Raw genomic sequence first — 14,744 nt, forward strand, 5'->3', positions numbered from 1 at the left:
CACACAAGAAGCCTACAAAACACCAACAGATTGGACCAGAAAAGAAAATTGTCTTGTCAAATAATAGTCAAACCACCAAATGGGCAAAACTAATTAATACTAAAAGCAGTAAGGGGAAAAGGTCAAGTAACATATAAAGGCAGACCTATCAGAATTACACCAGACTTCTCATTAGAGACTATGAAAACCAGAAGACCCTAGGCAGATTTCATACAGAACCTAAGAGAACACAAATTCCAGACTAGCCTACTATATCCAGTAAAACTCTCAATTGCCATTGATACAGAAACCAAAATAATCCATGACAAAAACCAAATTTACATAGTATTTTTCTCCAAATCCAACCCTACAAAGGATGATAAACAGCAAGAGGGAAACTACACCCTATAAAAAGCCAGAAAGTAATCTTCTTGCAATGGATCCAAAAGAAGAGAGTCACACAAACATAATTCTACCTTTAACAACAAAAATAACAGGAAACAACAATAACTTTCCTTAATATTGCTGAACATCAATGAACTCAATTCCCGGATGAAAAACATAAGCTAACAGACTGGTCACATAAAGAGGATACAGCATTTTGCTGCATACAGGAAACACACCTCAGTGAAAAAGACAGATACTACCTTAGAGTAAAAGACTAGAAAATAATTTTCCAAGAAAATGGTCCCAAGAAACAAGCTGGAATAGCTATTCTAATATCAGACCAAATCTACTTTCAACCATAATTTATCAAAGATGATAAGGAAAGACACTTCATATTCATCAAAGAAAAAAATCTACCAAGATGAACTCTCAATCCTGAATATCTATGCCCCAAATGCAAGGTCACCTACATACATTAAAGAAACCTTTCTAAAACTCCAAGCCCACATTGCACCTCACACAATAATAGTGGGAGACTTCCACACCCCATTCTCATCAATGGACAGATGATGGGAACAGATATTAAACAGAGACACAGTGAAACTATCTGAAGTTATGAACCAAATGCACTTGACAAGTATCTATAGAACACTTCTTCCTAAAACCAAAGAATATACCTTCCTCTAAGCACCTCAAAGTACTTCTCCAAAAATGACCATATAATTGGTTGTGAAAGAGACCTCAACAGACACAAGAAGGCTGGAATAATCCCATGCATCCTATCAGATCACCACGGACCAAGGCTGGTCTTCGATAATGACAGAAATGACAGAAAGCCCACATATACATAAAGCTGAACAATGCTCTACTCAATTACAAGTTGGTCAAGTAAGAAATTAAAGACTTTTCAGAATTTAATGAAAATGAAGGCACAATATTCTGAAACTTATGTGACACAATGAAAGCAGTGCTAAGAGGAAAACTCATGGCTCCCAGTGCCTCCGAAAAGAAAATAGAGAGAGCATACACTAGCATCTTGACAGTACTCCTAAAAGCTATAGGGCAAAAGAAACAAATACACCCTAGAGGAGTAGAAGGCAGGAAATATTCAAACTCAGGTCTGATATCAACCAAGTAGAAACAATAAGAACTATACAAAGAATCAGAAAAACCAGGAGCTGTTTCTTTGAGAATATGAACAAGATCTATAAACCCTTAGCCAGACTAAGGAGAGGGTACAGAGTGAATATTCAAATTAACAAAATCAGAAAGAAAAATGGAGACATAACAACAGAAAGAGAGGAAGTTTAAAAAAAATCATCATATCATACTACCAAAGCCTATCTTCAGGAAAACTAGAAAATCTGGATGAAATTGACAATATTCTAGACAAATATCAGGTACCAAAGTTAAGTCAGGATCAGATAAACAACCTAAACAGTCCCATAACTCCTAAAGAAATCGAAGCAGATATTAAACGTCTCCTATCCAAAACAAAGGCCAGGACCAGATAGGTAAAGTACAGAATTCTATCAGACCTTCAAAGAGGACCTCATACCAATTCTGTCCAAACTATTCCACAAAATAGAAAGAGAAGGAACACTGTCTAATTCCTTCTATGAGGTCACAATTATGCTTATACCTAAACCACACAGTGACCCAACAAATAAGAACTTCAGACCAATTTCCCTTATCAATTTTGAAGCAAAAGTACTCAATATAATTTTCCCAAACCGAATCCAAGAACACATCAACATGATCATCCATAATAATTAAGTAGGCCTCATCTCAATGATGCAGGGATGGTTTAATATATGGAAGTTCATTAACAACTTATATATCATAACTATACAAACAAACTCAAAAGGAAAATAACACATGATCTTTAGATGCAAGAAAGCATTTGACAAAATTCAACATGCCTTCATCAATCTAAATGGAGAGACACTTGAAGGAAACACACTAAAATCAGGGACTAGACAAGACTGCCCATTCTCTCCCTACCTATTTAATACACTTACTTGATGTCCTTGCCAGAGCAGAGAAAAAAAGAGGTCAAAGGGATACAAATGGGAAAGGAAGAAGTCAAAATATCACTATTTGCACATGATAGGATATTTAAGTGACCCAAAAATTCCACCAGAGAACTATTATGCCTGATAAAGGACTTCAGCAAAGTGGCTGGAAATAAAAATAACTCAAACAAACCAGTAGCCTTCCTCTACTCAAAGGATAATCAGATTGAGAAAAAGAAATAGGAAATGAAACCTTTCACAAATGTTACAAATAACATAAAATACCTCAGTGTAACTCTAACCAAGCAAGTGAAAGATGTGTATGACAAGACCTTCTAGTCTCTGAAGAAAGAAATTGAATAAGATCTAAGACGATGGAAAGATCTCCTATGCTCATGGATTGGGATGATTAATATAGTAAAAATGGCCGTTTTGTCAAAAGCAATCAACAAATTCAATGCAATCCTTATCAAAATCCCAACTCAAGGTTTTGTAGAATTGTAAAGAGCAATTTGCAAATTCATTTGGAAGAACAAAAAAACCCAGGATAGCAAAAGCTATCCTTAATAATAAGAGAACTTCCAGGGCAATCACCAAATTTTACCTCAAGCTGTGCTACAGAGCAATAGTGATAAAAACTGTATGGTATCGGTACAGAGGCAGGCAGGTAGCTCAATGGAATAGAATTGAAGACCCAGAAATGAACCCGCACACCTATGTTCACTTAATCGTTGACAAAGGAGCTAAAATCCTTCTAGTGGAAAAAAGATAGCATTTTCACCAAATGGTGATGTTTCAAGTAGAGGTAAGCATGTAGAAGAATGAAAATTGATCTATTCTTATCACCCTGTACAAAGTTCAAGTCCAAGTGGATCAAGGACCTCCACATAAAACCAGATACACTCAAAGTAAGAGAAGAAAATTGGGGAAGAGCCTCAAACACATGGACACTGGGGAAAATTTCCTGAACAAAACACCAATGGCTTATGCTCTAAGATCAAGAATTGACCAATAGGACCTTATAGAATTGCAAAGCATCTGTAAGGCAAAGGAAACTGTCATTAGGACAAAACAGCAACCAACAGATTGGGAAAAGATGTTTACCAATCCTATATCCAATAGAGGGCTAATATCCAATATATACAAAGAATTCAAGAAGTTAGACTCCAGAGAGTCAAATAACCCTATTAAATATGTGGTATAAAGCTAAACAAAGAAATCTCAGCTGAGGAATATCGAATGGCTGAGAAGTTTAACATCCTTAGTCATTAGAGAAATGTAAATCAAAACAACCCTGAGATTCCACCTCACACCAGTTAGAATGGCTAGGATCAGAACTCAGGCAACAACAGATGCTGGTAAGGATGAGGAGAAAGAGGAACACTCCACCGTTGTTGGTGGGATTGCAAGTTGTTACAATCACTCTAGAAATCATTCTGGAGGTTCCTCAGAATACCACTCCTGGGCATATACCCAGATGATGTTCTAGTATTTAACAAGGACACATGTTCCACTATATTCATAGCAGCCTTATTTATAGTACCAAGAAGCTGGAAAGCACCCAGATGTCCTCAAACAGTGGAATGGATACAGAAAATATGGTACATTTGCACAATTGAGTACTACTTAGCTATGAAAAACAATGGTTTTATCAAGTTCATAGGCAAATGGGTGTAACTAGAAAATATCATCCTGAGTGAGGTAACCCAATTACAAAAACACACACATAGTATGTACACACTGATATTTGGAAATTAGCCCAAAAGCTCAATTTGGTCAAGGTACAATGCACAGATCACATGAAGCTCTAGAAGAAGGAAGAAGAAAGTGTGGATTCTTCAGTCCTACTTAAAAGGGGGAACAAAATATTCACAGGAAGGGATACGGAGATGAAGTTTGGAGTAGAGATTGAAGAAATGACCTTTCGGAGCCAGCCTATATACATACAGCCACTAAACCCAGATAATATTGCTAATGCTAATAATTGCATACTGACAGAAGCCTGATATAACTGTCTCCTGAGAGAATCTGCCAGAATATAAAACATATAGAGGCAAATGCTAGGAGACAGCCAATGAATTGATAATGGGGTCCCCACTGGAGGAGTTAAACTATTGAAGGAGCTGAAGGGGTTTGCAATCCTATAAGAACAGCAATATCAACCAACCAGTGCTCCCAGGTACTAAATCACCATCCAAAGTGTACACATGGACAGACCCATGGCTCCAGCTGCATATGTAGCACAGGATGTACTTGTTGTACACCAATGAGAGGAGAAGCCCTTGGTCCTGCCAAGGCTTGATGGCCCATGATAGGAGAATGTCAGAACGGGGAGGTGAGTAGTGGTAGGTGAATGGGTGGGAAATATTCTCATACAACAAGGGGGAGGAAGGATGAAATAGGGGTTTATGGACATGAAGCCTGAAAAGGGTGTCTCATCCTACAGGACAGTCAATGAGTGTGCCGAGGGTACCTGGAAGAGAATGGGGAACAAGAGGCACAAAGAAGGATGCCAAGGCGACAATTTTAATTTTTCCCAATGCTGAATTTATACCATAACAGGGGTAACAGAGAGAGATGGGGAGTGGGAAACATTTATGCAGGCCAAGGACACAGTATTTGTGTGGTCAGCTGATGTCAACAGGATGTTGTTCTTTCAGAAAGGTTACATCATTACATCATATCATTAGTCAGCAGGATGTTGGTTTCTCCGAAAGGTTACAAGTCATCACATTGGGCATCTTGACATCAGATGTATTTCTCAGCAAGGTCAGAACTTTATCATATCACTATTCATCCTGACCACCAGATTTGTATTAGTCTTCTGCAGCTGGCTGGGGATTTTCCATGAACCCAGTCATACTTAACTCTAACTATACTATTAACATCAATAATGGAGGGTTTTAAGGGCATCGCTCCCAACAAAAGGGGATAACATTTGAAATGTAAATAAAAAACTTTCTATAAAAATATTACATTATGTAGAGTGCTATTTTGAACAGTAGAGTTCATGTGTTGTACAGAAATAAAAATCAAATATATGCTGGTAATGTATCTCCACTTGTGTATTTTTAGATGAGCAATTTTAGTACTGGGTGGAGTAAAGATGTAACTGAACCTTACAACTATATTTTGGAGAAGAGATCTATCCAGTACTTGTGAATTTTGAAACAGTTCCTTGGGTTTAGGATAGAAGCCATCTTTTGATTCGTATCTTATTTCATCTTCAACTGTGTAGTTAAATATCTGGGGTGTGTTGTTCCCATTTGGAATATGAGGAGGTTTGCAATGTCATGTCTCAAAGTAATCATAATTATATATTTATTTATATATCAATATCTTATCTATATCTATATCAATATCTATATCTATATCTATCTATCTATCTATCTATATGTATATAAATCATTTTATAAGTTGACATTCCTCCTTTTTGGTTACCCCTCCAAAAACCATGCATCTCATCCCTCTTCTTCCCCCTCCCCTTTGGTTCTATGAGAGTGCTTCTCTACCCACTAAACTTACCATGCTTCAACACTCTAGCATCCCTATTTTCTAGGTATAACTTTGTTATACTGTAGGTTTTGGGATATCCAGTCTTGGTTCCTAGTATTCCAGGCAGTGATGGGAATGGTCTCTCTTTTGTGGCATATGCCTCAAGTTAAACCGAATGTTGGTTAGCCAGTCCTACATGTTCTGTGCCAACTTTGCCCTTGTACATCTTACAGGCAAGACAGAATATGGTTGGGGAGTGTTTGGCTTGGTAGTTTTCCAGATTTTTTTCAATAGCCTGTATATTACATTATGGGGACAAAGGGTCTAGAATATAAGAGTGAAGGCATCAAGCCCATATCAACTTGACTTACCTATAATCAGTGATCTGAATGGATGTTATTCTCATCATAAGGCCTGCACTATCAGTTTTAAGAGGGCAATCATTGGTTCTAACACAAGTCTGGGTTGTTCAGAGATCTTCATTTGTCCTTCTAGTTCAACAACCCAAACAATATAACCCCGTCCTACCTTTGGAACCCTTGCCTGATTATGTTCAGACCATGTATCTTCATGACTAGGAATCCTGTCTAAGTTCATCGACATAGACTCAGCAACTTTTCATTGCACTAGGTTTCCTTATTGCTACCCCAAAAGGCCTCAATTCCAATTGTCTCTCCCCATACTATCTCTCTCTATTCCTTCCACACACACTTGATCCCTCCTGTTCTTTTCTCTACCAACCTTCACTCTATGAACATCATTTATTCTATTTCCTCTTCATACTTAAACCATGTTTTCCTTCTATAACCTTCTTTATCTAACCTCTCCGGATCTAAAGATTATAGTATGGTTATAAGTTACTTAACAGCTAATATCCACTTATATGTCAATATATACCATATTTATATATCTGGGTCTCGGTTATACCATGCACAATGTTTATTTTATTGTTTTATTCATTTGCCTGAAAATTTCATGTTGTAATTATTTAAGCCTCTGAGTATAAGTTCATTATATAAATGCAACATATTTTTTTCAAAATTTATTTTTCTCTTGAGAAATACCTAGGTTATTTTCTTCGTATTTCTATTAAAAACAAAGAAGCAATGAACATAGATTAGAGAGTGCTTTTTGATAGGATGTGTTTGGGGTATATGCCAAAGGGTAGTATAGCTGGGTCTTGAGGTTGATAACTTTCCAGTTTTCTGGGGATGCTTCAGTCCTTCTTAAAAGGGGAACAAAAATATTCATAGGAGGAGATATGGTGACAAAGCTTGGAGCAGAGAATGCAGAGAAGGCCATCCACAGATTGCCTTACCTTGGAATCCAGCCCATAAACATACAGCCTCCAATCCCAGAAAAAAATTTCTGATGCCAAGAAATGCAAGCTGACAGGAACCTGATATAGTTGTCTCCTGAGAAGCTCTGCCAGAGCATGAGAAATACAGAGGCAGATGCTCAGAGTCAACCATTTCACTGAAAAGAAGGTCCCCATTAGAGGGTTAGAGAAAGGAATGAAGGATCTGGAGGGGGTTGCAACCCCATAAGAACAACGATACCAACCAACCTGAGCTCCCATGGACTAAACCGACATCCAAAGAGTACATATGGCCAGAGCCATATCTCCAGTTGCATATGTAGCACAGGATGGCCCTGTTGGGCATCAATTGTTTAAGAAGCCCTTGATCCTGTCAAGGCTAGATGCCCCAGTGTAGAGGAATGTCAGGGTGGGGAGCAAAAAGGGGATTGTGGGTGAGTGGAGGACACTCTCATAGAAGCAAGGTGAAGATGGATGGATTAGGGCCTTTATGGACTGGCAACCAGGAAAAGGAATAATGTATGAAATGTCAATAAAAAAAATTCCATAAGCACTTAAAATCAAACAAACAAAAACAAAACGAAACAAAACATAATGGGTGAGAATTGTTCATGCATGGATTCTAGACCTCTATTGTCTCCCTGATCAGTAACTCTAGGGTAAGTTAGATTTCATTAACCAATCTGGCAGTTTATCTGATAAGGAACTGAAGGCTCATGTACTAATTTGTGTGCCATGTTGGAATACAGTCTACAGTCCAGCAAAATCTCCTGATTCCTGAGAATAAAGACAGTTTCTGACAGCATGGCATCCAGAGCCAGTAGCCATGTCATCCTCAAATATGGTTGACAGAAATGGAGGATGACAAAGTTTAATTAAGGAGCAAATATTTGTGAAAGATATTTGCTACAAAGCAAATGAATAAGTAAAATCAATTCTTATATGACAATATTCTTACCCAATAATTTGCTAAAAATATTTGAAATTCATTAATTAAAGACACATAAAAACATATTGATCAGTTGCAGTAGAAGTAAAATATGAATTATTGGTTTCTAAAGCAAAAATTTAATATTACTTCATATTTTAAAATTTACTATTAGTTAAAATATAATATCACATAAATATTAGTTTTAACAGTAGAGTGTCTCTAAGGGTTGTACACAAGTAAAACATCAAATATTTGTTAGTAAGTTGTCTCCATTTGTTCATGTTTAAAGAGTAAGTTCAGTAATATGTGGAGTAAAGTTTTGACTTAAACTTACAACTACATCTTGGAAGAGGGATCCATCCAGTACTTGTACACTTTGCAACAGTTCCCTTTGTTGCAGGGTAGAAGCCATTTTTACATTCATATTTTATTTCATCATCGATTGTGTAGTTAATCTTATGAGGTGAGTAGATTCCATTTGGAATATACGGGGGTTTGCATGCTATTCCTGAAAGTAAGCATTTGAAAACAATTATACATACATACATACATACATACATATATATATATATATATGTGTGTGTGTATACACATTATATGTATATGTATAACAAATGCCATATAATATATAATAAACACATATTCACAAACACACACATATATATATACATATATACATAGACACACATATATTTTATTTGTTTTCATTTCAAATGATATTTCCTGTTCCTGGTTACCCCTCCACATACCTTCCATTCCATTCCCCCTCTCCCACTATGTTTGCCTCTATGAAGGTGCATCTCCACTCACTCACTCAGTCACACCTCACTGTTCTAGCATCCCTCTTTGATGGGGCAACAAGTCTCCACAGGACCAAACCCCCCACCCATTTATGGCTGCTAAGGCCATCCTGTGCTACATATGTATTGACAGACAGTGATCCATCCATGTATACTCTTTGGTTGGTGGTTTAGTCTCTGGGAGCTCTGCGCAGTCTGATTAGTTGATACTGTTCTTCTTATGAGGTTTTCAATCCCCTTCAGCTCCTTCAGTACTTCTCTAACTCTTCCATTGGGACCCCTGGGTTCCGTCTGATGGTTGGCTGTGAGTATCCACACCTGTGTTGGTCAGGTAGAACCTCTCAGGCAACAGCCATACCAGGCTACTGTCAGCAAGTGCTTCTTCGCATTAGCAATTATTTCAGCTTTGGTATCTGTAGATGGGATGGATCCCTTGGTGGGGCAGTCTCTGGATGGCCTTTCCTTCAGTCTCTATTCCAATTTCTCCCCCTGTTTTTTCACAGGAACATTTTTGAGTTAACAATTTTGATTTGCGTGAGTTTCCCCAACTGGGGGCCTTGCCTATCTTGAGAGGTGGTCTCTACAGGTTGTATTCTCCTTTGTTGGGCATTTCACCTAAAGTCATCCCTGTTTGGTCCTAGAAACCTCTCATTTCCCAGTTGTCTGGTACTTTCTAGTGGTTACCTCCAGCTCCCCATTTTCCAATGTTAAGTATGTATATGAAAACTAAAAGGCAGACACTCTTTTTCCTTTTTTTACTGAAAGCTGTAAAAATGACCTTAATAAGCACATCTTCTCAAGCTTCATATATCACTCATGCTTCCTCTCTCTCTTCCCAATGTACTTGTGCCTCTCTGACTTGAATTTTTCTCTGTTGAAGCCATTACATATAGTGCTTCATGATTTATGACTCATCTAATCAACAATAACTTCAATATAGAACTTCAATGATTACATACATTTTTCTAATTTTGAAATTGCTTTTCTCAGCACTCATTGGGCACATGTATTAATATTCACAGGTTCTTACTTTTCAAAGATGTGAATGTTTCATACTCATATTTGAAGTAAATGTGTCCCTTGACTTAATTGGGAAAATTTACTGAATAAGGAAGTATTTCTTTTACCTTACAGGAAAATGTAGTGTAATTTTTCATGTTTAAAATAATAAACCATACATATCATAGATAAACCACCTGAATAGAATTACTTTCTATTAATTAGTATAACTGCTTAAGAAGACAAAGGTATGATGGACAGGAAAACAAATAGAATTCAGACACTGAAGTATGTGAGGAAGTCTTTCTTTATGAAGTTACATTATATCTTACAGCCCGCCAGAGAAGAAGATTTGGGATATTTATTAATATTGACTATGATAAATGCTTAATTAAAACTTGAATTTGAACTGAAATTTATTGTGATTATATTATTTTAAACTATGTTATAACATTTCTACATTGCTATATTGTTCATAGTATTAATAAATTTATATGTAAGTTGCCACATTTATCTCTTCTTACTCCTATTTAAAAATAATTAGTACTTTTACTGTCATAATAGTATGAGTTTTCATAAAGTATGATTATACTTCAGGAAAGCTCATGCAACATGTTAAAAGAATTCTAACAAATACCAACAAAAGCATACAAATTTGCTATAGTTTCGCTTTTCATTGTATTTTTTAATAAGTTGAAAACCCATGAATTTTCTATATTTTTGGTACATGGTTTAAAATTATATTCTTTGTATCCTAAATATTTTTCTTTAACAAATTTGAGAATTATACTTTGCATAGATCATCGGTAAATTAAATTATCTGAGATTTCCTTTTTACAAGTTATTTTAAGGAGCATCATTTAAAACAGAGTATCATATTATCACAGTTCTCAGATATTTAGCTAATTTTAATTCTCATGTGGGCATATATGGATTTGTCTTTGTCATTTTTGTATCTGATTCCTCGAAGTAAAACTAATATTTTTTTAAAAAGTGTATCTTAGGCAGAAATAGCAGGTCCTCAAATCAGACCAAAATATATTGATACTTTACACTTTTCTGATGCAGGTTTTGGTCCCATTGATGGTTTTCAATCACAGTCTTGATTCAGGCTACTCAGAATCATGATTAATATATTTCCCATTCTAAATGAGCACTCTTCCATTGTTGGTGGGATTGCAAGCTGGTACAAATATTCTGGAAATCAGTCTGGAAATTCTTCAGAAAACTGGACATAGTACTACCTGAGGACCCAGCTATACTTCTCCTGGGCATATATCCAAAAGATGCTCTAACATATAACAAGGACACATGCTCCACTATATTCATAGCAGCCTTATTTATAATAGCCAGAAGCTGGAAAGAATCCAGATGCCCTTCAACAGAGGAAAGGGTACAGAAAATGTGGTACATCTAGACAATGGAGTACTACTCAGCTATTAAAAACAATGACTTCATGAAATTCATAGGCAAATAAATGGAACTAGAAAATATCATCTTGAGTGAGGTAACCCAGTCATAAAATAATACATATCATGTATACTCACTGGTAAGTGGATATTAGGCAAAAAGTTTGGGATACCTATGATACAACTCAGAGCATATGAAGCTCAAGAATAAGGAAGACCAAAGCGTGAATGTTTAAGCCCTACTTAGAAGGGGGAACAAAATGATCACAGGAAAAAGATAGAGGAAGGAACTTGGGAGGGAAGGAGAGGGAAAAGGGAGGGACAGGAGCAGGTTTGGGAGGAGATGGGAGGGGAAGAAGTACAGAGGGTTAGGATATTGAACTGAGGTATGTACCAGTTGAGGATGGGAATCTGGTGGCAACCACCAGAAAGTCCCAGATGCTAGGAAAGCAAGAGACTCCCAGGACCCAAAAGGGATGACATTAGCTGAAGTACCTAACAAAGGGGAGAGAGAACTTGAAGAGATCATGTTCAGAAGTCAGGCACAGCCCCCAGTTGAGGGATGGGGCCGTCAACCCACCTTAAAAATACTAACATAGATTTGTTCCTATCTAAAGGAAATGCAAGGACAAAGAGTGGAGCAGAGACTGAAGGAAAGGCCATCTAGAGACTGTCCCCCTAGGGATCCATCCATCTGCAGACACCAAACCTAGACACTATTGCCGATGCCAAGAAGTGCTTGCTGATAGGAGACTGGTATAGCTGTTCCCTGAGAAGCTCTGCCAGAGCCTGACCAATACGATAAGAATGCTTGCAGCCAACCATCAGACTGAGCATAGGAACCCCAATGGAGGAGGTAGGGAAAGGACTGAAGGAACCGAAGGGGTTTACAACCCATAGGAAGAACAATAATATCAATCAACCAGACGCCTCCCCCAGAGCTCACGGGGACTAAACCACCAACCAAAGAGTACACAGATGGGAACCTATGGCTCCAGCTGCTTGTATAGCAAAGGATTACCTTATCTGGCATCTATGGGAGGGGAGGCCCTTAGTCTTATGGAGTGTCAATGTCCCAACATAGGGGAATGCTAGGGTGGTGAGGCGGGAGTAGGTGGGTGGGTGGGGGAGCTCCCTCACAGAAGTACGTGGTGGGGAATAGGAGGGGGAGGGGAAATCAGGAAGGGGAAATAACATTTGAAATGTAAATAAATAAAATAACCAATAAAAATAAATGAAAGACTCTAAAAAGTATTCTTGTAAACATACAGGAGAAAAATATATTTGATTATAAAGTGCATTTTTCAAGTCTGTTTCCTCTTACCTTCACCTTTGGAAGTAGTGAACCATAAGGTTAGGAAGACAGTGGTTAAGAGCAACAGGTTACAGAACCCCATGTTCTCAACCTTAAAACTCCAGCCGTGGTGGTGCTTCTGGGAACCCTGTCATCACTCTGAAATTCAGCACACTACTAGCAGCTAGTTTGGTAAATATCAAAGTTCACAAGGGAGGAGCAAAACAAACAGAGAATGTCCAATCAGTGTTTTCACATTAACACGCTGAGTTCATTTTACATTTATTGACCAGTATAATAAAGTTCAATTTCCTTGTGCGAGTCTCCTAGTCAGCCAAACTGAAGGATTTGGAAAAGAAGACAAGACATTAAATTTGTTGCTTCCTTCTTATTGGCATCATAGTTGCAGGACGGTTACTTTCTTCTCTGACTAGAAATTTACATGACAACTTCTGGTACTATGAATGGTAGTGCTGAGAGAGGAAGCTTTCAGGACAGTCCACATCAGGGTACTTTGGACCCCGTGATGAAGTAAATGTTGTCTTTAGCAATACGTACTTATCTTCTACCTCTTGGTGGCCACCAAATGCAGTACAAGTAGTCTATTATATTTTGTGTTATATAAGGCAACTTTGACCAACAACTCAAAAGAATATTTCTCTCTCCTAGCATTCATTTTATGTTAGATGTTATGACTGTGTTTCTCAAATGGCCTTTGGTTCTTGGAAGGAACATTTTTTAGCCTAGAGAATAAAATATTCTTTAATAGTATATATGAACATACATACAGAGACTATTACAAATTATAGTTAATTTTGAATGGTGAGGAGTTGATAGAGTCCTTATGACTTTCCCATATATCCTTAATGTTATTTACCATTCTCCCTCTTGTATTTGTGTTCTCAGGGTCTCCGTCCCTTTTGATATTTTCTCCTTCAGATCATTTGTACACTGATATTTACCTTTCCATTGCTCACCTGGCCTGATACTCTGGCCCTGGTCTGTGTTTACTGTACTGGAGTCTGTAGTTGTTTCAGAATATGACTCACCTATGAAGATTCGGAGAAGTATCCAGTGAGGGAGGTTGACATCATGTAGTCTGTTTTTGTGGGTCTCAGTTACATCACAATATAATATTTTTTAGTTCACCCATTTACCCATTTACCAGCCAAATGGTATCGCATAGTGTATAAACCAGCCATTTTCATATGACCCATTTACCAGCTGAAGGACATTTAGGTTGTTTCCATTCACTGGCTATTGTAAATAGAGCAGAAATAAACATAGCTGGGCAAGTATATGTGGGATAGGATGATAAGTCATTCTGCTCATAGGTCAATTTATTTTAATTTTTTGATAATTTCCAATGTGGCTGCACAATTGGTAATACTGATAAAAATTCAATGATGTTCCATTTTCTCACATCTCTCCAGCTTTTGATGCCAGTTCTTTAGTTCTTTTTCTTTTTCTTTCTTTCTTTTTTGTATTGTTCTTGTGATCATTACTGTTGGTTATTCTGACAGAATAAAATGAAAGCTGCTAGGGTTCCAAACTCTTGCTTGAGATACTCCTTAAACATTGCTTTTTCTTGGTTTATGAACTCTGTGTAGATCACAGGCCCATTTTGTGAGTAAATGTTGTTTTATTTTTATGTTTTTATATTCTTTATATATTCTGGATATAAATCTGTTACATGTGTAGCTGACAAAGATTCTCCTTCCAATTGGTAGGTTTTTGTCTTCATTCCATTGTTTCTTCATTTTTAAATTTTTTTTACATATTTACTTTACATCTTGTTCCCTGCCCCTCTCCTGGTCATCCTTCTCACAATCCTTTACCTCTTTCCCTTCTAATTCTCCTCTCAACTGGTAGGGGCCCCTGGGTCTCCCACCATCCTGGCACTTGAAGTGTCTGTGAGGCTAGGCACCTCCTCTCTGACTCAGGCCAGACAGGGCAGCCAAACTAGAAGTATACATCACCCAGACAGGCAACAGCTTTTGGGATAGTCTTCTCTTTAGTTGTTTGTAACCCACATGGGGACCATGTTGCACATCTGCTTGATATTTTGCAGGGAGACCTAAGTCTAGTCAAAGCATGCTCTTTGGTTGGTGGTTCAG

General features: G+C 37.5%; 1 protein-coding gene across 4 annotated transcripts in view; it reads right to left on the reverse strand.

The window, feature by feature from the left end:
- The window catches only part of Cfhr2l1 (complement factor H-related 2-like 1), a 34,133-nt gene extending 21,324 nt beyond the window's left edge, over positions 1–12,809 (reverse strand). For 2 of the 4 annotated variants that reach the window (XM_039091343.2, XM_039091342.2), the window contains exon 1: positions 12,658–12,799. In XM_039091343.2, coding sequence (XP_038947271.1) covers positions 12,658–12,730 — 73 coding nt within the window. In that variant the 5' untranslated portion in view covers positions 12,731–12,799. Of the gene's footprint in view, positions 1–8,459; positions 8,634–12,657 lie in introns of all 4 variants that reach the window. The other 2 variants (NM_001402196.1, XM_008769581.4) reach the window with 2 other exon arrangements.
- Between the last annotated feature and the right edge of the window lie 1,935 nt (positions 12,810–14,744).

This window comes from Rattus norvegicus, chromosome 13, assembly GCF_036323735.1.
Source record: "Rattus norvegicus strain BN/NHsdMcwi chromosome 13, GRCr8, whole genome shotgun sequence".
Taxonomy (NCBI): Eukaryota; Metazoa; Chordata; class Mammalia; order Rodentia; family Muridae; genus Rattus; species Rattus norvegicus.